At 40.1% G+C, this 27,695-nt stretch overlaps 1 protein-coding gene across 5 annotated transcripts in view; it reads right to left on the bottom strand.

Annotated features, from left to right (window-relative positions):
- braf (B-Raf proto-oncogene, serine/threonine kinase) overlaps window positions 1-27,695 on the bottom strand; it is a 118,374-nt gene that overhangs the window by 60,022 nt on the left and 30,657 nt on the right. For 4 of the 5 annotated variants that reach the window (XM_059977740.1, XM_059977739.1, XM_059977738.1 and 1 more), the window contains exons 3-6: window positions 14,471-14,728; window positions 8,203-8,306; window positions 2,751-2,853; window positions 1,904-2,052 (exon numbers count right to left, since the gene is read on the bottom strand). In XM_059977740.1, coding sequence (XP_059833723.1) covers window positions 1,904-2,052; window positions 2,751-2,853; window positions 8,203-8,306; window positions 14,471-14,728 — 614 coding nt within the window. Of the gene's footprint in view, window positions 1-1,903; window positions 2,053-2,750; window positions 2,854-8,202; window positions 8,307-14,470; window positions 14,729-25,695; window positions 25,776-27,695 lie in introns of all 5 variants that reach the window. The other variant, XM_059977742.1, reaches the window with a different exon arrangement.

Consider the following 27,695-nt stretch of genomic DNA (forward strand, 5'->3'; position numbering starts at 1 on the left):
TACTTGCTCAAAACTACCTGCCCCTCCACCTACCTCCATATTGTCTGCAAATTTTGCCACAAAGCCATCAATTCTATCATCCAAATTATTGACGTGGCCCACCACTAGTCACCAGCAGCCAACCAGAAAACACTCCTTTTATTCCCACTCTTTGCCTCCTGCCAATCAGTCATTCTTTTATCCATGCTACAATCTTTCCTTTAATACCATGGGCTCCTAGTTTGTTAAGCAGCCTCATGTGTGGCACCTTGTCAAAGGCCTTCTGAAAATATAAATACCTAACATCAACCAAATCTCCTTTGTGTATCCTGCTTATTATTGCTTCAAAGAATTCCACAGATTTGTCAGGCAAGATTTTCCCTTGAGGAAACCATGCTGACCACTGTCTATTTTATCATGTGCCTCCAAGTACCCTAAGATCTCATCCTTAATGATCAACACCAACAACTTCCCAACTGAGGTCAGACTAAGTGGCCTATTGTTTCCTTTCTTCTATCTCTCTCCCTTCTTGAAATGACATTTGCAATTTTCCAGTCTTCTGCCACCTTCTTCAGCACTCCGGCATGTACACCATCTGGTCCAGGTGACTTATCCACCTTCAGATCTTTCAGTTTTCCAAATATCCTCTCTCCAATTATGGTAACTTCACACACTTCATGACCCCTGACACCTGAAACTTCACCATATTGCTATTGCCTGCCATTTCATTGCCTCTCCAGCATCATTTTCTAGTGGTCCAATATCCACTCTTACCTCTCTTTTACACTTTATGTATCTGGAGAAACTTTCGGTACCCTCTTTCATTTTATTGGCTAGCTTACTTTCATATTCCATCTTTATCTTCTTTATGACTTTTTTTAGTTGTCTTCTATTGGTTTTTAAAAGCTTCCTAGTCCTCTAACTCCCCACTAATATTTGCTCTCTTATATGCTCTCGCTTTGGCTTTATGTTGGCTTTGACTTCTCTTGTTAGCCACGCTTGTGTCATCTTCCCTTTAAAATATTTCTTCCTCTTTGGGATGTATATATTCTGTGCCTTCCAAATTGCTTCCAGAAATTCCAGCCATTGTTGCACTGCCGTCATTCCTGCCACTGTTCTTTTCCAATCAATTTTTGCCAATTCCTCTCTCATACGTTTGTAAATCTTTTTACTCCACTGTAATACTGATAACTCAGACTTCAGCTTCTCCTCAAATTTCAGGGTGAATTCGATCATATGATGATCACTTGCCCCCAAGGGGAAGCCACAAGGTAATGTTGCAACTGTATAAAACTCTGGTTAGACCATGCTTGAATTAGTGTGCTAAATTCTGGTCGCCTCATTATAGGAAGGATATGGAAACTTTAGAGATGGTTCAGAGGAGACATGCTAGGATGGTGTCTGGATTAGAGAGCATGTCTTAAGAAGGAAGTTTAATTGAATTAGGGCTTTTCTCTTTGTAGTGATCAACAATGAGAGTTGACTGAGGCATAGACAGAGTCAACAGACAACATCTTTTATTCCCCCAATGTGGCAATGGCTAATACCATATGGCATAATTTTAAGGTGATTGGAGGAAAGCATCAGAGGAATGTCAGAGGTAGATTATGTTTTTCTTTATACACAGAGTGCATGGAATGATTATCTGTAGGTTGTGGTATAAGCAGATGAACTAGGGACTTTTAAGAATCTCAGACAGGCACATGGATGAAAGAAAAATGGAGGGCTACTTGAGAGGGAAGATTGATCTTGGAAAAGATTAAAAGGGCGACAATATCACGAGTCAGAGTACTGATCTTTGCTGTACAAGAGTTCAACTAACTCCAGCTTCCATTTAACTTTATACCAACTCAATGGCTTTTATGAATAATCTTTCCCCAAGCAATAGACCTCACCGGCTCCCTAGCAATGCTAAGGTACTTACTCTAGTTGGTCAATGTTCACACACATGAGGGGGACCTCAGTGCTACAGCGTTGGTGGAACTTGTACCCACATGTCTGACAACGAAAACCCTGAAACAGCAGTTTACGACAAAAGTCACAGAACGCCAGTGTGAAAAAGGTCTTTCGAACCTGGAAGGGAAAGAAAGAGAGTGTGAAAGGAGAAATTTAACGCTGTAGTCACAGCAGCAATAGATCGTTGGTATTAACACTGTTCTAAAAAGAGTAGACACGGGTTCAATGCAGTTACAATTATCACCCTTTTAGAGAAGTATGATCAGACATTATTTTTGTGTCACCACAGTGATTTCAGCAAAGATTAACACAGGTCTGATTTCTACTGTAAAGTATGTTTTTATGGGTAGACTTGGAACTAAAATTTAGAGAAGGAAAGTCTGCTTTTCTCTCCACAGATGCTGACTTTAATTTTGGATAACTTTCACCTAGATGTTGGCACTGCTCTCCCAGCCTTTGCCCCTAGATAAGCAGAAGTATATCACAATATGGCTGATATCACCCTGAAACAAAATTTGCACAAAATTATGACATTACCTGTACCATAATCTGTAGAAGAGATTGACTTTTGCACAATCTCTCCATTAGGCCATGGAGAAGGGGTTCCCAACCTGAGGTCCACTATGGTATTGGTACATGGCATAAGAAAGATTGAGAATCCTTGCCATAGAGGATGTAACTTCGTTAGACATTAGCAAGGCCCAAGAATACTGTGCCTTAGATATACAATGCATGCACCAAGTAAAATACTTAATTAAAAGCTTACCCAGAAAATTTCTATTGTAAGTAAACTGCTGAGAGTTCCAGATACTTACAAAGTTGTGTGTGGTTAGTGGTACGTGCTCCAGTACTTCCACCTGCAGCTCCTCCCCTGTTAACCAGGACATATCTGTGTCCCATCCAATTGGCTTTTTCTCCCTGAAAGCAACACAAAACTCAGTTGGCACTGATGAAAACTGGACAGAGGCTTCTGGCATCATGCATTAAACATAAACCAGACTAGGCCAAATGGTGATTTCCTTAAACCCAAAGTACTGCAAGGAAAAGCAATTTCCTAATACCTAGTCAGATAAATATTATCAGGATAAGCATTCCAATAACAGGAAAGACCAAATGCAATCAGTACTTAACTCTAAATTCAGCTGATTTCATTCATTTGGCAACCGCAGCTTGCTTTCCGCCAGTACTGTTGCTGTCCTTTAATCCAATACCCATACATTCTACAGACCTGGTAGTTATATCCACATAATCCAAAAACCCTGGCTCTCTATGGATACAAAATGACCCAGCACCATTGTGTCAAGGCAAGAAATCAATATGAGAGCACAAACTATGATTGCAGCTTTAGTGCCAATCTTCAACATCAGATTATGTCTCCAGGTTTACAGACATTATGGAACTAGGCTGCACTGTCTTACATTTGCTGCTTCCAGTCAGGTTTTGTTCTGTAATCAATTTGCACGAGTGCAGATCCAGTGCGTCTGATGTGCAAGAGGATTTATGGTAGAAAATAAGCAACAGGCAAAACAGTTTTAAAATTGAATAGAATAAATCGATCTCATCACTTGGTGTATATGCCCATGATATGGAATACTTAAAATTTATAACTATATCGAGTAGATGGAGCTTGTCAGCCTGTGAAGGCAGTCCATCTAAGAGAAGGAAAACTCTGATTTCAAACCTCCACTGCCTTGTGGCCATACCCACTTATGGGAAAAGCTTCAGGAGTAAACCCTGAGGACAAATCTGGAGCTGGAGTCCCTAAGGCAGTCCAACGTTGCCTTCAACCTCGCTCTGGCAACTCCTGTGACGTCACTGGTGCCCAGCTGTATCAGCCCTTGCCCTTCCCTTGGACAACATCGGTGGCATGGAGAGGGGAGACACTGCTTGGGCAACTGCCAATCTCCCATACAACCTTGCCCAGGCCTGCGCCCTGGAGAGACTGAAGCAAGATTTTCCAGGTGCAGATCCCCAGTCTCAAGAGACTAATGGATGCCATCCGTAACTAAACAATGCATCGGCAAGGGTCACCAAATAGATCTGTATTTAGATACATCTGGGAAAACAAAATTGAGGACCTTATAGCACTAACTTCAACTGTATGAGAATGAATACATGCTATGGTCTTTATTGCCCTCTGAAAGAGAATACCTGGAATAATGAGCTTGCCATTCACAATCCCGAGCCTCCCACCTACCCTGGCCCTTCACTAATTTTAAGATGTTAAGAGGCAGATAGAGTGGACAGCCTGCACCTTTTTCCAAGGAGACAATGGCAAATACAAGAGGACATACTTTTTAAGGAGATTGGAGAAAAGTATAACAGGGATGGTAGAGATAGGCTTTTTTTTATACTCAGCAGTAGGTAGATGAAACACACCACCAGGAATGGTGGTAGAGGCAGGTACATTAGGGAATTTTAAGAGACTCCTAGACAGGCACATGGATGAAAGAAAAATAGAGCGCTATGTGGGAGGGAAGGGTTAGATTGATCTTGGAGTAGGTTTAAAAAGTTGGCATAACATTGTGGGTTGAAGGCCTGCTGCTCTAATTTTGAATTTAAAAACTTGATGCGCTGATAATGTATTTGCACCGCAGGCAAGCATAAACTGAAAGGACCAGAGAGATTAATGCTTTACACAAATATCTGAGATTTGATAACCTACCTAATACCCCTTTACTTTCTATGACTTTAGTAGCTTAAGAATTACATGTCTCCATACTGTTAATACTACTTGCTATACAACAAAAGTCAAGATTAAATAAAGCACTGTTCATACGAATGGCAAAATATGTGACCTCTAATCATTCCACTCTTTGTACTTTAAAAGGAATCAGAAGAAAACTATGAATAAAGCATTTCAGTAGAAAAGCTTAACAGTCTGACCGGAATAAATAACAGAGGTAGGTATTTTCAATTTAAATGTTCCCAAGTTAGTGGTTACCCCTGAACAGGGAAATAATCTGAATACAATTTCCACACAATTTGCAATAAATCAATGCCAGCAACCAGTTAAAAGGATAACAGCGCAACTTCTGAAGCACAAAAATATATTCAGCTGCAAACAATGAGATGCAAAGAATGATCCAAATATGAATAAAAAAGGAAACATTTAAGGTGTGATACAAAGCTAGCTAGAAATACAAAAATAGAAAGGAAGAGTTAAGTTACTAAACTAGCACTCAAAGATCTAGGCTGGAGACAAGATCAAATTCCATCCTTGAAGCTATAAGATGTTAATTCAAGTAATCAAACACTTGTAGAATTAAAACAAAGTGCTAGTGTTAGTAATGGTAATTGTATAAAACAACAGATTTATCAGAACAACCCTGAAATCACTAATTCAGGGAAAGAAAACTGTTAACATTACTCTGGCACTCTAAAGACCCCATCAGCTGATGCTACAGATGTGACACCTACATTACTAGGCTGAATGGAGGCATTTCAATAATTACTTCATGAGTCTGGTTTGGAGACCACAATGAACCTTAATTACCTGCTCATTTCTGGAGTTGTGAATAGACTGTAACATGCTGGTATTGACTAGTTTCCATATCCCATGAATTAATAAAAATAACATGACAAACACGACATCACTCATAAAGCCAGTACAGTATTTAGAATGAGGTGTAAATTGTGTAGTTACAGCCATTTTAATGGATGTTCGCAAAAAAAGAAATAAGTCACCAACTCACTTTCTACTGCAAATAAGAAAGTGAAGAAAGAGAATTAAAAGAAAGAACAAAGTCATGGTCATCTTATACTAAAAACTAGCTCTAACTGAACAGATGACAAATTCAATTAATAAGGGACAACCTATGAGACAGTCAGGTTCAATGGTGTGTCACAGGCAGAAGCAAAATATAAAACCAGTTATACTACAGTAAGTGAAAATTCATTGTACAATCACTGGAAAACAGGTGACTGTATAAACATACGAGTAAGCATACAGAAAGTTAAACTACAAGAAAAACAACAATTACTCTAGTCCAACACCATCCATCACTGCCATTGAGCTGGCCGATAAGCTGGCTTCTTGAACAATTTCTGGCGCTATTGGGAAGAGTTCTAGGATTGAGGACCAATGCTCCCAGAAAGGTGCGCGTGCACACACGCACACCTACCTACCTTTTGTTCCTGACGCACAAAGGAATTTAAACTATACACAAAAGATTGCCACCCTCTACCTCGTTGGCGTGTTAGGTATACTTCAGGATCTTACACAATCACATTTCCTTTACCGGTTTCTGATGTGGACAATGTTGACAACGTGAAGTTTGTAATGATTTGTTTATAGATTTTAGAACTGGCTTATTTATAATGATTTTATTGAAGAAATTATTGATTCACAAAAGTTGAATTCCAAAGAAGCAAAGGGCGTGAAGCACAAAAGAACTGCTAGTTTATTTAAAGTGGAATGGCTTATTCTCCTTAGAATAGCTTCAGGTTTACTTCGACTGCACGTAAGGTTCATAAGATTCATTTATTTATTATCAAAGTATACAACTCTGAAATTCTTCTTATCCGGATAGCCATGAAACCAAGAAAGAAAAGAAAGGCATTACTATTATCAAAACTTCTGCATCTGCCTCAATATTTCAATCTCCTTCATCACTTTAATTGGTAAACAATGGAAGCTTTAATTGGCGAAATAGAGTCGAACACTGGCTCACCCACCATAAGGTTCGCTCATGCTGCCTCTGCCTCCTGGAATCCTCTCTGAGACTGTAGAGCACCAGGACACCCAAATGATGTCCAAACAGCAAGTCAGAAGCTCCAACAGTGCCAAAATCACAAACATAAATGACGTAAAAGAAATTAAATACATGGTTTCATGATCTATCCAGAAGTTGTAGGCCAAAGGAGTGTTGTGCACAGGCTCCATCTTGACTAGAAGTCTGGCGATATATAATATTGTCACTGGCCAAAAAACAGCACAGCACAAGATTTTTGTGCACACTGGTCATTACAAATTAGAGGGAACATTGCTTAGGACCAGCAATTTACTTCCAAAATCAGTATGTCATGTGAATTGGAGGGAGCCCTGTAGATAATACTGCCTGACCTGCTGAGTTCCTCCAGCACTTTTGTGAGCTGATTCAGATTTCTAGCAACTGCAGTACCTCTTGAAGTCCATCTAGGTGGTGCTGTTCCATTTTGCCTGCTGCCCCAAGCTACCTTGGTCGCAGAGATCATGGGTTGAGAAGGAGCCATCAGAGACACCAGAGCGAATAAATGAAGTGCATTTTTAAATGATAGAATGTAGTCACTGGGCAAGGAATAGACATTTAAAGGAATGGATGGTAGTCACACAAGCTGTTTTGGTGTGGCACTCTTGGAGCCTTACTGTTTGGAGCATTTATCCAGTAACATGGCGTACCCATGTTGGGCCTTGTAGATAATGGAATGGCCTTGGCATATCGGGACACTAATCACCTGTTGCAAGGTTCCACCCTGTGACCAGTTCCTATTGCTACAATATTTCTGTGGCTGGATGAATGGAGTTTCAATGATGACCCCATGATGTTGATAATGAGAGATTTGGTGATATTAAGCTCAAAGTTCAAAGTAAATTTATTATCAGAGTGCATTGTCACCATATGCTACCCTGGGACTCATTACCTTGCAGATATTTGCAGTAGAATAGAAATACAACAGAATAAATGAAAAACTACACACAAAGACAAACAACCAATAATAATACTTTACTAATAATAATAATAATAATAATGAAATAAGTAAGTATTGAGATGATGAGTTGTAGAACCCTTGAAAGTGAATCCATAGGTTGTGGAATCAGTTCAGTGTTGAGGTGAGTGAAGTTATTCACCATGGTTCAGAAACCTGATGGCTGAAGAGAGATAACTTTTCTTGAACCTGGTAGTGTGGGACCCAAGGCTCTTGTACTTCCTTCCCGATGGCAGCAGCAAGAAGAAAGCAGAGAGCAGGCCTCTGCTCTAATGACAGAGTGTCAAGGGTAGGTGATTAGAAGATCTCTGAATGAAAATGAGCATTTCCTAGCACCTTTGTGGCAAGAATATTACCTGCCACTCATCAGCTGATGTCTGAATGTTGACCGCTGCTGGTGACAACAAACCAAGTGGTCATATACATTGTGGTAGGGTATCCATCTCCAAATGGAAATAACCTCTCCCCTGCATAACCAAGTTATTCAGGGACCACAGTTGCTCAATCCTATCATGGAAATTACCTCCTGAAGCCTCCCCTCCACGTAGCATAGTGTTTTAAACTCACTGCACCACTCACCCATCCTGTGTTCTGTAGACTGCACAGCAGTCTGCCGTCAATCCCCTCATCATCAGAGCTTTCTTCAGGCTGTCTCTCACCGTCACCCCACATCGTGCTGGAACCTAGAAAAGACAACAGACACTTAATATGCAGCATTTTCCACAGCAGCAATTTCTTTTCCTGCTCACACTGTTGAACCAGCCAAAGCTGCATACAACAGCAACAAAAGTCCCAAGGCAGAATGGAGATGTTGCAATAATTTCTCCATCAATTATTTCAGGTGCCCAAGCTGCTATGGAGTTTCTAAATGTCTAAGTGACTCCACCGACACCACACTGCCAGCCAAGGAGATAAATGTTGGACAAGTGGAATCTATATTACCAAACAAAATTTACAGAGCCTGTTTACAAGTGTCTGTAGAAAACTGAATAATAAAACTACAGCAGTCTTCTTGGGATCTTGGGGTCCGAGTCCATAGGACGCTCAAAGCAGCTGCGCAGGTTGACTCTGTGGTTAAGAATGCATACGATGTATTCCATCGTGGAATTAAATTTAGGAGCCAAGAGGTAACTTTGCAGCTATATAGGACCCTAGTCAGACCCCATGGAGTACTGTGTTCAGCAATCTATATTAAATTGGTGCAATTTCTCAAGCAAATAGTTATTGGAGAATAATTCCATAATACAAACTGTGCACAAAGTAAGTCCCAGTGGTTTTCAGCATTGTGATCTCTGGGCATGACCAACAGGGAATCTTCTCTATTCTGATGGCGAATAGCAGCACCACTACAGGCAGCCACAAAATTATTAATGACCCTTGATCGCTGACACACAAAACAATTACTACAGCTCATAATATCCCTTTGGATCAGAAAAAAAGCAGTAATTTAATCCAGCCCCTTTGCCGCACTTCTACTGAGGGAATCAACCTTGGTGGAGAGGATATTACCAGGACTCAAGGGACCGAGTATGGGAAAGCTGTTGAAAAGTTTGGGAACAGAGGAGAATGAAAAGTGATCTGATGTGACTAAACACACTGATGAAGGAAGAACAGTAGATGTAGTGCATATGGATTTCAGCAAGGCATTTGATAAGGTACCCCATGCAAGGCTTATTGAGAAAGTAAGGAGGCAATGGGATCCAAGGGGACATAGCTTTGTGGATCCAGAACTGGCTTGCCCACAGAAGGCAAAGAGTGGCTGTGGACAGGTCATATTCTGCATGGAGTCGGTCACCAGTGGTGTGCCTTTGAGACCCTTACTCTTCGTGATTATTTATGAATGACCTGGGTGAGGAAGTGGAGGGATGGGTTATTAAGTTTGCTGATGACACAAAGGTTAGGGGTGTTGTGGATAGTGTGAAGGGTTGTCAGAGGTTACAGCGGGACATTGATAGGATGCAAAACTGGGTTGAGAAGTGGCAGATGGAGTTCAACCCAGGTAAGTGTGAAGTGATTCATTTTGGTAGGTCAAATATAATGCCAGAATCTAGAATTAATGGTAAGACTCTTGGCAATGTGGAGGATCAGAGGGATCTTGGGGTCCGAGTCCATAGGATGCTCAAAGCAGCTGCGCAGGTTGACTCTGTGGTTAAGAATGCATACGATGTATTCCATCGTGGAATTAAATTTAGGAGCCGAGAGGTAACTTTGCAGCTATATAGGACCCTGGTCAGACCCCACGGAGTACTGTGCTCAGTTCTGGTCACCTCACTACAGGAAGGATGTGGAACCCTTATAAATGGTGCAGAGGAGATTTACAAGCCTGGATTGGGGAACATACCTAATGAAAACAGGTTGAGTGAACTATGACTTTTGTCTTTGGAGCGATGGAGGATGAGAGGTGATTGGATAGAGGTGTATAAGATGATGAGAGGCATTGATCGTATGGATAGTCAGAAGCTTTTTCCCCAGGGCTGAAATGGTTGCCACAAGAGCTTAGAAAAATAGAGGGCTATGGGTAAGCCTAGTAATTTCTAAGCTAGGGACATGTTCGGCACAACTTTGTTGATGCTACATATCTTGTAGGGAAATATAAAATCCAGAAGGAGTACAGATACAGTCAATGCATGCATTTTCTCCAGGGTTGGGGAATCGAGAACTAGAGTTTTAGGGTGAGAGGGAAGAGATTTAACAGGAACCTGAGGGGCAACTTTTTCACCCAGGTCATGGTCGGTATACGGAATAAGTTGCCAGAGACAAAGGACACTTGACCAGTACATGGACATGAAAGGTTTCAAGGGGACAAGCCTTATTGGATATCTTGGTCAGCTCAAGCCATTGAGCTGAAGCAGCTGTTTCTGTGCTGTGTCGCTCTATAGAATTATCCCCTAATGAGAACCACTCATTTGTATGATGCCATCCTTTCGCAATCTGGTCTAAATACATAACAATTGGTTGACTTCTAATAGCCCCATGCAACAGCATAGTAATCCACATTAAAACAAGGAGGAAAACAAGGGAGAAAACCTGATGTCATTCATCTTAACACCGCAAACACTTTCAATCTCCACCTCTAAACTGCGGAGAACTGGCACCTAATTATGGGAAATAGACCACAAATTAGTCAAGAGCCTGACATAATTGTACTCAGAGTCAGGCAGCTCAGGACTAGGCATCCACAAGACACCAAGCAGCAGAAATACAGACAGTCATCACCTTATGGCCTGCATGTCTGTATCTCTACCCTGGTTACATACTAACAAGGCATCCCACCAAAGGGGCAAACTTTACGATACACATGTGGAAATCTGATACAGTAAGTCCTCACTTCAGAACCCATGAGGGCCGTTACCATAACATCTCATAGCATTATGTGCACCAAAAATCACACCCATTGAGAGGTGAGCTAGTGCCACCCCATGTTATACTTGGAAAAAGCAATGAAAGCAAAAATGCCACAGAAAGTACTTTAAGTGGGTATTTTGATATCAGTCAACAAGAGTGGCTTGGTAACAGCACTACTGCCCAAAGTGATCATGAGCTGTGGATTATCAATGCCAAACTGTGTCCAAAGTAGTGAGTAAGCCAGCATGAGGGATAATCTTGGTTGACATTGTCCTTGCCTTTCTACTAGTCACAGATAGCACTCGCAAAAGTGACCACTGCATAATTCTTCGAGAGAGAAAATGTCATTTTCGCACGAAAGACACTCTCCATCATACTGTGTGGACCTACAACTATGCTAAATAGGCTAAACTCAGAATTGGCCTGGCAGCTCAGAATAAGACATTCATGAGACAAAAAGCTCTTCAGAAGCATAAACCACCAGTTCTGACCTCGTAGCCCAGCACATCCCTTTCTCCACTATAATTATGCCGGAGAATAAACTTATTTCAATGAGGATTGCAGAAGTGTACATAGATATCCTGTTAAGGTTTATCAATGATGCAATTAGTGCAAGGTACAAAGGATCATAGCAGTGAAAAGCAGTATTTAAATACAGGTGAATAAAGCAGAACTGTGAGAATAAAATGTGAAATAGGCCAACAATCATGCAAGCATTCTTCTTCAATTCTAGGCACCAAATGGTCTAAAGCAACAACTTGCATTCAGTTTTAATGTAAGACATTATCACTAAATAACATCACTGACATGTGCTTATTTAGCATTTTTAATGTCTCAAAGTGCTTCAAAGGAACATTCTAAAAGAATTCAACCACCAAGATACATGAGGACTTCTGAGGCCAAATGATGCAAAGCTAGCATTGAGGGAGAAAAGAGTTTCTCAGAGAAAAGTACTTTTGGAGAGAACCCGAGGAGACAGGAAAGTTATGAAAGAAATATGCAATGTCAAAGCTAGGGCAGAACCATTTTGAGCTAGAGGGAGGGAATGAAAGAATCAGCTGATAAATGAACACACATTCTCCGTCAGCATTTATCTCAAGTCAGGCTGATGCGAGAATAATGCATCATTTTTGACAGAAAACTGTACTTGGGTATGTTCCTGTCAGATTGTTCTGTGGACAAAATATCTTCCAAGCCTGCTTCTCTTAAACACAGGAATGAGTTGATTTCTGTACTTGGGGACAGCCAGGGTGATTGGGACTAATGGTTTCATTGAATCGTTGTTATAAAGCACAGAAATGGACCCTTTCAGCCCACAATCATGCCGTGAGGACTATGAATGCTAATCCTATTTGCATACATTTGGCCTCCATCCCTCTACGGCTTTCTCACCCAAGTGTGTTCAAACAACTGTTAAATATTGTAATTGTATCTACAGCCACTATCTCCTCTAATAGCTCATTCCAGACATCCATGACCCTCTGTATGGAAAACCTGCTACTCAAATCTTCAAATTTCTCCCCTTTTGCCTTATTCCTGTGACCTCCAGTTTCGCCACTGTAAGAACAAGATTCTGACCATTTGCCCTCAATTTTAGAAACCTTAATGGGCCACCCTTCCACCTCCTATGTTCACTGAGAATAAACCAGGCTTCTCCTTATAAGCCCTCAAATTCCAGACAACATTCTAATGAATGTCTACTACATTGCTACCATATTCTTCCTAGAGGGTGGCAATCAGAACTGTACACAACCAAGTGTGGTCTCACCAATATATTGTACTACTGGTACAATGGACCAGAGCAAAGGCAGAGAGAAAGACTTGGCTGAGAAGGCCAATAGCTACAGTGATGCAGTACTAATCATAAAACTCAAGGCTAGACTCCATAGATTTTCAAAATGCATATAAACTGGATCTTCTCATCCATAATATCTATACAACTGAATACAGGAGGTAGCATGATTGGAAGGTTTCATAAAATTGTACTCAAAATTTGTCACTGAGCTGCCTAAGAATAAAGATGGTGGTCTTGAAGGTAGTGGGAGATTGAGAGCTAGAGTAGATTTCATGAATTATAAAATGCTCAATGTTCAGGTTCAAGTAGGCAAAGGTGATTTGAATAATTAATCAGTGAAGCAATTGATCTTTTAGATCAGTTGGGGATCCAAGGAAAAATGTAGGTTTTCTTATGAAAATCAACAGCCTTGATACAACAATTAGATTTTGGAGGCTTAGCACCAAGTCTGCTGTCAACCTATTTTATTAGGCTGGATTCTGTAAAATTAAATCACCAGTGATAATAATACCCATAACTGGGATAGGATCCACAAGCGTGCCTTCTCTCTGTCCTTCAGTTTAGCAACCAGTTGTTTTCAGTCCTCCTCAGCTTACCTCGACAGCTTCAGTACAGTGATGTACTAGCCCCCCCCCCCCCGGACACACACACATTCCAGAACTGTGTCCCAGTAGCAAGAGCCAGGAACAGTGTAAATGCTACAATGCTGTGTGCCTCGGAACAGCTGGCATGAGGAAGAAAAAGTTGCTGATTCAGCAGAAAATGCCAGAGAGAAGGTAACCTGTGTAAAATACAAGTCTACTTGTCAGCAACACACACAAAATGCTGGTGGAACGCAGCAGGTCAGGCAGCATTTATAGGAAGAAGCGCTGTCGACGTTTTGGGCCGAGACCCTTTGTCAGGACTGTACTTCTTCCTATAGATGCTGCCTGACCTGCTGTGTTCCACCAGCATTTTGTGTGTGTTGCTTGAATTTCCAGCATCTGCAGATTTCCTCATGTCTACTTGTCAGATTTGTTTAAGCTTTAATTTGCAATATACAGTGTATTCAAAGTATGTGTAAATTATCGTACAGCAAAAATGAATAAAAATGCATCTCAGGGAGCAAACCATCAGGCCACAGTTTCCTCTCATTTTCCATTTGAACTTTAATAGCAACAGAAACTTGAAATGCAGTTTATGTGGAATAGATTGTGCAGTCAATTGAACGGCATATTTTAATAGGGTTCATGAGAAAGGTGGTGGCGTGGAGACATATGTAAAAGAGAACACGAAAAGGGAATGCATTTAATGGAGGAACATTAGGCACGAACACAGGAGACCAGACAGGTGAAGGAGGTACAACAAGCATGTAATATTGGGGATACTTTGAATGGATTTGGGTTGCACGGGAACTCAGGCACACTGATGGGTGGACCATGATGCAAGGTATGTTTAAGGAACACATATCAGAAACACAAACTTAAATCATTATTAACAAGATGAATACAGGAAACAATCCCACTCCCAAACAAAAAAAAAGCTCTCTGTGGTTAGGGGTTAAATGTGCACATAGGCTATGTTAAGGAAATACATTTGTATTATGTCCACAATGGTCCACAATACAAATTACCTTATTGTTTTCCGTCTTCGTGAACTTAGGACCACTTGTTGGCCTGTAGTTGTTCCTCAGAATCTCATGTCACTCCCTTCACCGTATTTACTCACCACTGTCCTCTGCTTGTTGGGCAGGAAGACTCGAACAATGGGTTTCTGAGGTGATTTGGGGTTGGCCCTCGAACTGTCATTTGGGTTCTGTAACAGGCTTGCAGAGTTCCGAGTGACAGAAAGGTGAGTGCAGGGCTCCATCAAGTCAGTGTTGGTGGCATTAGTGTTTGTGAACTCCGTGCCATTGCCTATGGACTCCAACAACTGCTGTTCGCGCTGCTGCAGTGCATCCAGCTTGCTTGTATACTCTTCATAAGCCTGGAACAAAATTCAGAGTGTGAACTAATTAGCAACTGAAGAATAGTAATCATCAATCAAAACAGCCTTTTGGCCTATCAAGCACCCTTTAAACTAACACTATGCTAACCCTAATCTACTCTCCACATCCTCATAGTGACTCTGCCGAGATACTACCATTCACCCTCACTTTACAGGAGCCAATTAATCTACAAAGGCAGCATATCTTTGGGATGTGAAAAGAAACCTTAAATCACAGATGACACAAGTACTGCTGAGGAGCAAAGCTTCAAGCTACAGTAATTTATTTTCCAACTTGAGTTGCACAGAGGAGTTACAGATGGAATTTAATCCACAGAGGTGTAAACTGATGCATGTTATGCAGTTAAAAAATGGATAGTACATAGACAATGAATGGCTGGATCGCTAGGGAGTACTGAGGAACACTAGAACCTTGGTATACAAGTCCAAAGCTCCTTTAAGGTGGTCATCATCATCAAGTTGTGTCATAAGAATTAGGCGATCATGGTCTCATAACTATGATTGTTCTTAGCAAATTTTTCTACAAAAGTGGTTACCATTGCCTTCTTTACAAGATGGGTGACCCCAGACATTATCAATACTCTTCAGAGATCGTCTGCCTGGCATCAGTGGTTGCATAACCAGGAGATGTGATAGGCACCAGCTACTCATATGGCCATCCATTACCTGCTCCCATCGCTTCATGTGACCCTGATTGGGGGGGGGGCTAAGCAGGTGGTACACTTACCCAAGGATGACTTGCAGAGGGAAGGAACGTCTTACACCTCCTTTATTAGAGACACATCTCTGCCGTGCCACCCATAAAGGTGACAGCACAGGTAAAAGAAGTGCACAAACTAGCCTTCATTAGTTGGGCATGGAATAAGAAAGCAGGGACGTTATAACACAGCTTTATAACACAGAGTAAAACAAATGAAGGGTTAATATTCATTTCATAAGGACCAAAATATAAGAGCAAAGATGTAAACTACACTAGTGAAGTTTAAAAGACAGGTATATGCAGGAATTTAGGTGCGGGGTTGTATGGGAGGCAGGGTTTGAGGGTCGGCACAACATTGTGGGCCAAAGGGCCTGTAATGTGCTGTAGTATTCTATGTCTATGTTTATGTCCTATAATGCTGAGGCTTTATAAGGCATTGGTCAGATAGCACTTGGAATACTGTGAGCAGTTTTAGGCTCCTCCTTGAAGAAAGGATGAGCTAAGCATTGGAAACAATCTGGAAGTTCACCAGAATGATCCCAGGATGAAAGGGTTAAGGTCTGTGAAATGTTTGATGCCTCTGACCTGTACTCACTGGAGTTTAGAAGAATGAGGGGGGAATCTCATTGAAACGTATCAAATATTGAAATGCCCAGACGGAGTGGACATTGAGAGGATGTTTTCAATAGTGGGGGACTCTAAACCAGAGGGCACAGACTCAGAATACAAAGACATTCCTTTCGAACAGAGATGAGGCAGAATTTCTTCAGCCAGAAGGTGATGAATCTGTGGAATACATTGTCACAGACAGCTGTGGAGGCCAAGTCATTGGATATATTTTAAGTGAAGGTTGATAGACTCTTGATTAGTAAGGGTGTCAAAGGTTACAAGAAGGCAGGAGAATGGGGCAGAGAGGGATAATAAAGGAGGAGTGGACTCAATGGACTCAATGGACTAAATGGACTAAATGGCCTAATTCTGTTTCCATATCTTATAGTCACATGCTCACATTGCTCAGGCTGTATCTGAAATATTACATATCAGAGATACTGTGCGGAATAGGCCCTTTTGGCCCTTTGAACCATGCCGTCAGCAACCACCAATTTAATCCTTAGCCTAATCACACAACATTTTACCACAACCAATTAATCTACTAACCAGTACATCATTGGAGTACGGGAGGCAATCGGAGCACCCAGAAGGAACCCACACGTTCCATGGAGAGGACACACAAACTCTTTACAGAGGATGCCAGGATTGAACTTTGAACTCTAACACACTGAGCTGTAATAACTTCTCACAAACCATGGCGTCCTCTAGAAAGGGCAGGATTGCACTTGATTGAGTAGGATAGTGCCTGTGATGAAGTGTCTTTGTTATAAAACCAAAAAGGTTGGGTTTGTTTTCCATAGTGCAGAGAAGGCCAACAGGGACTTAATAGTGGCATACATACAGCATAATGAGGGACATATTTTAGATCAGTATTTAAAAAGTTTCTAACCAAGTACTGTATCACTAAGAATTGAAGAGTATGGAGCAAGGATAAGTGGAAAGGAATATAGATGGTTAGCAGAATGACCCATCTCTGAGTAGTATGACTGTATAAAATCAAAAAATAGTGCTCCTAATTTTTTCCAAACTCAGATAAGAAATAGTTTGAAAAAGCCACTGAGACGTGGTAGGAGGGTTTACTTCTTTCCAATTTTGTAATATAGACCTTCTGGTCATTAATGTTACAAAAGCAATCATTCGTCTGATTGAAGGAGAAAACTGATTACCATCCTCATTTGGTATACCAAAGATTGCAGTAATAAAGTTAGGTTGTAAATCGATGTTCCAAATTGAGGAAATGGTAACGAATATGTCCTTCCAATAGTTATGTAAAGTAGGACATGACCAAAACATATGGGTCAGTGAAGCCACTTCTGAATGACATCTATCACATTGAGGGTTAATGACTCATTTGAGGGTTAATGACTCATTGAGGGTTTTGACTCGTCAATTAAATTTGAAGAAACTTGGGGACCGTTCATCCGACATTTTCATATGAATTAATTTGGCCTTTCCCAGACCTTCTCTTTGTTTATTCTTGTTCAGGTATGGAGTTCCGGAGTTCTTTGACATTATCATATACTTATAAACTGTTATTATTGCCCATGTTAGTTTTAGTTTAGTGTTTGTTTCATATATATATTTTCTTTCACACATTTCTAATTTTTTTTTCTTTTTCTTTTGATGATTAGTTTTGTTTTTTTTATATATAATTATATAGACTTGATTGATTAATGTACTTTTTTGTTGTTGTTTAATAGGATATCATTATCCTATTATTAATGTAATCTTAAGTCTATTGTATTCATAACCTATTCATTATTATGTTATGTTTTTTTTATATTTATATGAAACTCAATAAAAAGATTGAAAAAGAAAGAAGAAAGAAGACTGTATAAAATCAGAGTATCAGGGAAAACCGTAGCAGTAACAAGATGAATGTGCAAACTGCACATAGACTGCACCCAAGGTCAGAACTAAACCAAGATCAATCTGTAAGGTAGCAGCTCTACTAACTATGCCATGGTGCTGCCCAATTTACATTATTATTAATTGTCACTTGCTGCAAGAGTCAGGTTATCATTGTACTCAGGTTAGACATGCATTAAGTTATCTGTACACACTTTCTACTGCGAGCACGACTTCTTCACACAGTTTACCACTGTCTCATTCAGACCATCCTTTTGGTACCTGTGCAAAATTAAGTGCAATGTGTTTCACTGGCAACGGACTGAATGAATAAACCAAACTAGGTGCCAATCAAATTTGAAGATAAAAGTTTACCTGAATCATGATTTCCCAATTTATACAATTTCTCAGTTCAGTGTAGAATCTACAGGGAAAGCCATCAGTTTAGAGGAGATATAGGTTTGAATTCTAAGTTGGACATCTAATCATAACCAATTTAAAATTCAGCATATTTAAGATATGGGATGGCACAGTAGTGACCTGTTACTATGCTATTATTTAAGTACAATAAATAAAATTCCTCCTCCCTCATCACCATTTAAGGGCCCAAACTGTCCTTCCAGGTGAGGCATCACTTCATGTGCAAGTCTATCGAAGTCGTCTACTATATTGAGTTCTCCCAGAGCAGTCTCCTCTAAATCAGGGAGAACCAATGTTGGTTGAGGGACCACTTTGCCAACCAACTTCGTTCCAACCAACAGAGCAATGGGATTTCCAAGTGGCTATGCATTTTGATTCTACTTCCCTGTCAGTTTATGGCCACTCTAAAGCTGAAGGAGCAACACCTCATATTCCATCTGAATAGTCTGGTAGCCACAAGAAGGTAGCATAGCCTGGATGGTGGCAACCTTTGATATATGTTGCCTTTTTGAGGTAGCTCTTTTGTAGATGCTGACCGATTGTCGGAGGGATCAGCCATTAATGTATTGGGCTAAGTCCTCAACTCTCTGCAGCTTCTTATGCTATTGCCCATTCAGATTGCTGTACCAGAACATGGTGCAATGATTTAGGATGCTTACAATAGTACATCTGTATAAGTTTGATAGTGTTCAATGATATGTTGAATCTCATTAGAACACTGAAGATTGATTGCAACGTTTTACACTGTATATGAAAATATTATTGATATTTGTGCATGTAAACTGTTAACCAATTAAATTGCATTTGTCTGAAATAATTGGTTTAGACTTGTATTGCCCATTTTATATAATTAATATAGAGAATTAATAATATGCTGTGTAGTGGTTAGAGGAATGTCATTGTAGTGACAGCAACCTGGGTTCACTAACACTAGTGAAAGCTAATAATAGAAACTTAACAAGAAAGCTTTATTTCCCCTTACAAATATCTCCCATCTTCCTGGTGCAGATGAAGCAGGATAGTACAATGTTTAAAACAAAAAGCTTTGACATTCAAAGGAATTCAGATAAAAGAAGCAATTTCATTTCTTAAGCATCTGTTTACTTATGGGAGCTTCCCTCTAAGCTAATCAGAGTATGTTTAGTTTTTGGCATTGCAAGTCTAACTGCAGGGACCATAAATGTAACCAGAGATACTGATTCATATACATGAAACAAATTGAAAGAGCACAGTGCTTCACATTACACTAGGAACAACAACTAGAACATGAACAACTTCTCTTTGCCATTTGTAGATAGAGCGAACCCACATACAAACCAAACCCATGATTTCAATGTGCCGCAAGAATCAGCCATTCAAGCCCTTGCATGAGGATGGCTTGAGGCTTTTGATTAAACTTTAATGATTATTCACTTTTTTGGAATATGGGCAACCAATGGCCAGGAGAGCATTTATTGTCCATCTCCAATTGCCCTAAAGTCATGAAGAATCACGCTTCGATCCTCTGAAATTCTTCAGGCAAAGGAACTCACAGCGATATCGGGCACTTTAAAAAAAATCACAAAATTGAATATTTAGATCTAGCAACAATGAAAGAGAGACAACATTTTTCCAAGTCAGGATGATGAGCAGGAGGGCAATCCACATATGGTGTTGCCAAGCACCTATTGTCTTTCTGCTTCTTGGTAGTGGAGGTCACAGCTTTGTAAGATTTGCCAGAGTAGCACAGGAGAAATGAGCAGTGCATTGTGTAGATAATATAGACTGCACAGATGGAAAGAATGAACAGGTAGGTTGGTTGGTAGAGTAACAGTGAAGTAGTGTTAGGGAATTTCCTTTTCCACACAAGACTCAGACCAAGGTATTCGCTAGGAGACTCTTTATTTACGTTACATGGAGAGCCATCCCTTTGGAGAGTAATGACTCCCCTTAGAATCAACCATAAAAGAGGTGTGTGCACTGATTGTAATGAGCAACATTTCCATATTTTGTATTGTTCTAAGCAAGCTAGAGGAAAAAACACCTAAGATGTAGACTCGTGGTGTACAGCTGTAGGCTAGAGGTCAACATCACATAGTCTTATGTCTACAGCAGTAGGCTAAAGGGCAACACCAGGATGCTCTGCTGATCCAGGCACTAAACAATACAAGCACAATTCTACAGTCTTGTAAAGGTATATACCCAACCCTGCTGGCCAAATTCCTCCACTATCCTGGGATGATGTTGAATTTCTCAGGACCTTGTCACCCCATTTATTCAGTCAAATAGAGAATATCCCATCTGTTGGATTGTGGTCTGTAAATCCGAGGTTCTTTTACAAGTCAGGGATGAGGCACAACACTTACTGCTTCATGATAGTTTTATTAAGAGTTGATAGAACAAAGAAAATTGGGAAAGCTAAGATTCAAGAATAAGAAAAATGGCATCCAGTACAAATCTTACCCAAAGATTAGAATTCCATTCTAATCTATAGATGATGATTAAAGTATATTGTCGATATCACAGTAAAAAGATAATCAATGCAAACAATGTATCAACTTTATGCAGAGCTTCCAGAATTATATGTGAAACAGCCACTAGAGGCATATTAAATAGTTATGCATATAAAGGCTACTTAAAATGCAAGTAGATACTAAATTGTTAAACTGGAAAGAATATGACAATTAAACAGGCCAGATCCAATACATCACGCTCCTGACATAGGGCATTTGGGCGGTGTCAGGTGATGACCCACTTCCTACTGCATATGCAAGCAATGACCTGCTCATGTGGTCAATAGTAACCAGTAGGATGTTTCATTTTCTTAGTTAATTTGACTATTTGGAGATACAGCACAGTAACAGGCCCTTACAGCCTAAAACCCCATGTTATCCAATTGTACCCATGTGACCAATTAAATTATTAAGACCGTAAGACATAGGAGCAGAATTAGGCCATCTGGCCATATTGAGTCTGCTCCTCCATTCAATCACGGCTGATCCTTTTTTCTTCTCTTCCTCAACCCCAGTTCCCCGCCTTCTCCCCATAACGTTTGATGCCATGTCCAATCCAGAACCCATCAATCTCTGCCTTAATATACACCCAACGACCTGGGCTCCACAGCTGCCTGTGGCAACAAGTTCCACAAATTCACCACCCTTTGTCTAAATAAATTTCTCCACATCTGTTTTGAATAGACACCCCTCTATTCTGAGGCTGTGCCCTCTTATCCTAGACTCTCTCACCATGGGAAACACCCTTTCCACATCTATTTTGTCTAGGCCTTTCAACATTCAAAAGGTTTCAATGAAATCCACCCCCTCCATCCTTCTGAATTCTAGCGAGTAACAACCCAGAGCCATCAAACATTCCTCATATGATAACCCTTTCATTCCTGGAATTATCCTTGTGAACCTCCTCTGGACCCTCTCCAATGCCAGCACATCTTTTCTAAGTTGAGGGGCTCAAAACTGTTCACAATACTCAAGATGTGAGGTCTCACTAGTGCCTTAAAACCTCGCCATCACATCCCTACTCTTGTATTCTTGTTTGCTCTCAAAATGAATGCTAACATGGCATTTGCCTTCCTCACAACCGACTCAACCTGTAAGTTAAGCTGTAAGATGTTCTTCACAAGGGTGCCCAAGTCCCTTTACATCTCAGATTTTTGGATTTTCTCCCCATTTAGAAAATAGTCCACATATTTATTTCTACTACCAAAGTGCATGACCATGCATTTTCCAACACTGTATTCCATTTGTCACTTTCTTAATCCGTACGTTTTTGAAATATGGGAGAAAATCAGAGCACCCAGAGGAAACCCACATGGTTATGTTATGAGAGATAAACAAACTCCTTATGCAGTGGCAGAATTGAACCTGGGTCACTGGCACTGTAAAAATGTTACACTAACTGCTACACTAACCCCCCACCATTAAAAGTTGGAAGTGGCAAATTAAGCAATAGCAATTCCATTTAATATGAAGAAGAAATTATTAGACTCTCTCCTTCAATGGGCATTGCCTTGCACTGGCTATAAATCAGCCCCACCTGAGTGTTATCTTATACACACTGTGACATGCTCTATACTGCTCCTCTACGAAGTTTACTCTAGAAAAACATCAAAATGTCAGGACAGAAAGGCGGCATTCAGCCTGAGTTTTTGCCCCAGGCTAGTCCTCCAAATCTATTTCACCTCGACCACATTTGAAATAACTTCCTCAGCTTTTCTTCTTCCAGATACTTTGCTTTCTCTGAATATATTTATGCCATTTGCTTTAGCCATGTTACATAATAGTAAGCTCCACATTCTCACTTTACGTATCTGAATTCCCTACTGCATATTATAGGTCCGTTCAATCAGGCCAACAGCTTGTTTATCTTTTTATAGAAAAGGTGCCCCAGATGGAATTGTTATTGATTTATTATTGTAACATATAGAGATACAGTGCATACTGTTCATACAGATCAAATCATTACACAATGCATTAAGGTAGAACAAAGTAAAACAGTAACAGTGCAGAATAAAGTGTAACAGCTACACAGAAAGTGAAGTGCAGGTAAACGATAACTGCAAAATCATAACAAGGTAGCTAAGGTCAAGAGTCCACTTTATCAATAATAAGGAACCATTCAATACTCTTATACAGTGAGGTAGAAACTGTCCTTGAGCCTGGTGGTATGTGGCTTTCTTGCCATTTGTCAGATGGAAGGGGGCGAAGAGGTGAATCTTGTTTAAGCTGGCTGCATTACTGAGGCAGAGAGAAGTACAGATAGAGCCATTTGAGGGGAGGCTGGTTTCTGTGATGCGGTGAGCTGTATCCACAATTCTGCAGTTTTTTTGCAGTTACATGTACAGTAGTTGCCGTGCCGAAGTTGTACTGCATCCAGATAGAATTCTTTTTATGGTACATCTGTAAAAATCAGTAAGGATTGATGGAGAAATCCCAAATTTCTTCAGCTTTCTGAGTAAGTACAGGCGATAGTAAGTTTTCTTGGCCATGACATCTATGTGGTTGAACCAGTACAGGCTACTGGTGATGTTCATTCCTAGAAACTTGAAGCTCACAACCTCAACATGGCTGATGTAGGTAGGAACTTCCTTCCTGAAATCAACAACCAGCTCTTTTATTTTGTTGACGTGGAGGGAAAAAAATTTATTGCCATGACACCATGATGTCACTAAGCCTTCCATCTTTTTCCTTTACTATGACCCACTGTTTACTTGAGATACGGCCCACTATGCTGACATCATATGCAAAACTTGAAGAAGTTTTAACATTAGACATTAGAACAGAATCTGGCCATGCAGAAGGAGTGGAGTAAGGGGCTGAGGACAGTCTTGTGGAGCATTAGTAGTTAGAATAATCATCAATGGAGGTATTGCTGTCTATCCTTACTGAATGTTGTTTGTTAATCAGCAAGTCAAAGATCTATTTGCAGAAGGCGGCATTAATTCCCAAGGCCTAGTGATGTTTGCTTGGAATTATAGTATAGCAGGTAGACTTGAGGATAGAGATGATACTACTACTCAGCTCTGGGAACATCCTCATCCATCACTTTCAGGCCTCTCCAATGCATTTGTCTTTATTATAATATGGATAATGAATCTATCCATTGGAGTCCTACAAAGTTCATTTAAAACACACTGCAATACACAGCTTGGAATCTATAACAAATCCTCCCAATCCACTAGTTCCACCATCTAGAAGAATCAGGGCAGCAGGTACCATGTGCAATTTCCTCTCCAAAATTTTCACCCACATGACCAGAATATCTTGCTCTTTCTTCAAATCACTGCATAAAAATTCTGGACACAGGAAATTGTGCAAGTGTTGGAAATCTATTTACAACACACAAAATGCTTAAGTAACTCAACAGGTTGGACAGCATTCAAAAATTCTGGAAGTCACTACCAAGGAATACAGTGGGAGTGCAGATACCCTACAAGGGTTGCAGTGGCTTAACGAAGCAGCTCACCACCATCTTCTCAAGGACAAATAACGATGGGCAATAAAAGGACATTGCCAGGGCACCTACAGTGGCATTTTGGGCACCCCGGTCAAAATTTCTGTTACTGTGAATAGCTAAGAGAGTAAAAGATGACCTGATTTCCAAAAGGCATAAAGTTAAAGATGACATATTTCTTTAATATCTTAAGCAAGATTACTTTTATATTTCCATCTTTTACAGTTTCAAAATAACAAAAAAGGAAAAGGGCCCGAAGCAAAAGTTTGGGCACCCTGCATGGTCAATACTTGTAACACCCCCTTTGACAAGTATCACAGCTTATAAACGCTTTCTGTAGCCAGCTAAGAGTCTTTCAATTCTTGTTCGGGGGGGTTCACCCATTCTTCCTTGCAAAAGGCTTCTAGTTCTGTGAGATTCTTGGGCTGTCTTGCATGCACTGCTCTTTTGAGGTCTATCCACAGATTTTCGATCAAGGGACTATGAGGGCCATGACAAAACCTTCAGCTTGCGTCTCTTGATATAGTCCATTGTGTATTTTGAGGTGTGTTTCGGTTCATTATCCTGTTATAGAAGCCATCCTCTTTTCACCTTCAGCTTTTTTACAGATGGTGTGATATTTGCTTCCAGAATTTGCTGGTATTTAATTGAATTCATTCTTCCCTCTACCAGTGAAATAGTCCCTGTGCTACTGACTGCAACACAAGCCCAAAGCATGATCCATCCACCCCTGTGCTTAACAGTTGGAGAGGTGTTCTCTTCATGAAATTCTGCACCCGTTTTTCTCCAAACATACTTTTGCTCATTGTAGCCAAAAAGTTCTATTTTAACTTAATCAGTCCACAGGACTTTTTTCCAAATGCATCAGGCTTGTTTAGATGTTCCTTTGCAAACTTCTGACACTGAATTTTGTGGTGAGGAGGAAAGGTCTTCTTCTGATGACTCTTCCATGAAGGTCATATTTGTGCAGGTGTTGCTGCACAGTAGAACAGTGTACCACCACTCCAGAGTCTGCCAAATGTTCCCGAAGGTCTTTTGCAGTCAAACGGGGGTTTTGATTTACCTTTCTAGCAATCCTACAAGCAGTTCTCTCAGAAAGTTTTCTTGGTCTTCCAGACCTCAATTTGACCACGACCGTTCCTGTTAACGGCCATTTCTTAATTACATTACGAACTGAAGAAACGGCTACCTGAAAATGCTTTAATATTTTCTTATAGGCTTATCCTGCTTTGTGGGCATGATTTATTTTAATTTTCAGAGTGCTAGGCAGCTGCTTAGAGGAGCCCATGGCTGCTGATTGTTGGGACAAGGTCTGAGGATTCAGGGTATTTATAAAGCTTTGGAATTTTCATCACCTGGCCTTTCCTAACAATGACTGTGAACAAGCCATAGCCCAAACAAGTTAATTAAAGGTCTGTACCTTGGTAAAAGTTATCTGAGAGCTCAAATCTCTTGGGGTGCCCAAACTTTTGCATGGTGCTCCTTTCCCTTTTTCTCACTCTAAAATTGCACAAAACAAAAAAATAATACATTAATCTTGCTTAAAATGTTGAAAAGAATGTTTCATCTTTAACTTTATGACTTTTGGAGATCAGTTCATCTTCTACTCACCTAACTATTCACAGAAACAGAAATTTTGACCGGAGTGTCCAAACTTTTTCATGCCACTGTACATCATGAGTCAGAGTAAAGGTACATAGTTTAATAATTTGTTTTTTTAAAATAAATATCATTCTTCCTAAGATGAAAATCAAACCAGCTGCAGATGCTGGAAACTTTAAGTAGAAATAAAAAAGTGCTGTAAATTGTTAGGTCTGACAGGTGTCATTCTGAAGTCGCTTCATTGACTCACATGTTTTGGTCTTGCCCCTATTTGCAAAATTATTGGAAAGATATTTTTGGTATTATTTCAACAGTTCTGAACATCAAATTGCAACCGCATCCTATTACTGCAATTTTCGGTTTACCAATGGTGGATAATAGTTGCTTATCCCCCTCAGCCTGGTGGATGATTGCATTTGTTACATTAATGGCTAGAAGATCCATCCTATTGAACTAGAAAGAAATTATATTAACTATATTTCAGTGATTTTCTCAAACTATTTCTTGTTTGAGTTAAGAAAAAATTAGAAGTTTTGTCTTTGACCCTTCAGTTAAACTTGAAGAAACTTGGGAGATCATTTATTCAACATTTTCATATGAGCTAAACTGACTTTTCATAAACCTTATTCTTATCATCTTTAATTATTTGGATAGAGGTGCAGAGTTATTGACGCTACTGTGTATATTTGATATAATGCAATGGCCTATGTTAGTAAGGTTTTTTTCCTTGCTTTTTTTGGGGGGTGGGGGGTTTCTTATTTTTTCCATTTTTTGTAACCACTATGAATTTGGGAGGTTATTATATATGGATTATCATCTATTTGTATTTATACCTTAACCTATTAATTATGTACTCTCAAGCTCTTTGTACTCAATGTTTCATTTATGTTTGTTTAAAATCAATAAAAAGATTTTTTTTAAATTGTTAGGTCAAATGGCATCTATGGAAAGCAAAGCAACTGACATTTCAGGTCTGAGACCCTTCATGAGAACTCAGTGAAGGGTTAAAAACCTCATACAGCAGTTACTTGTCTTTCTATGGATGTTCTCTGACCAGCTACATGTTCTATTCTTCACAGATAAGCCTAGCACCTGACTGTTATTTTTGACTTTTTTTTAAACCTGCATCATTGCGTAGTCAACTTTGACACACACAAATATCCATCTGATATTATTTCCTTCTGGCTCAGCCTGGGAAATTAAGCTTGACTGTAATCTATGAAGTGGAAGCGAAAAGGATTACATTTTTAGTTCCAGTCACCTCATTATAGGAAGGATGTAGAAATTTTAGAGAAGGACAGAGGAGATATACCAGCAGGCTGCCTGGATTAGAGAACATTTCTTATGAGGATAGGTTGAGCAAGCTAGAACTTTTCTCTTTGGAGCAATGGAGGATGGGAGATGACTTGATGGACGTGTACAAGATGATAAGAGGCATTGATTGAGTGCATAGCGAGAGATGTTTCCCCATAGCAGAAATGGCCAACAGGAGGCACAATTTTAAGATAATTGGAGAAAAGTACAAGGGAGATGTCACAGGCAAGTTCTTTACACAGAGTGGTGATTGCTTGAACTCGCAGGGGTAGTGGTACAGACAGATACATTAGGGACATTTACAGATTGGTACATGGATGATAGAAAAATGGAGGGTTATGTAGGAGGGAGGGGTTAGATTGTCTCTTAGTAGGCGAAAAGGTCACAAACCATGGGCCAAAGGGCTTGTGCTTTGCTGTAGTGTTCTATGTTCCAAGTGAATGGACAAGGACCTGGCCTAAAGGGAACAATACTGGAAAATGTCAAACTGTCCTCTTTGAGGAA

Source organism: Hypanus sabinus, chromosome 8, assembly GCF_030144855.1.
Source record: "Hypanus sabinus isolate sHypSab1 chromosome 8, sHypSab1.hap1, whole genome shotgun sequence".
In the NCBI taxonomy this organism is placed as follows: Eukaryota; Metazoa; Chordata; class Chondrichthyes; order Myliobatiformes; family Dasyatidae; genus Hypanus; species Hypanus sabinus.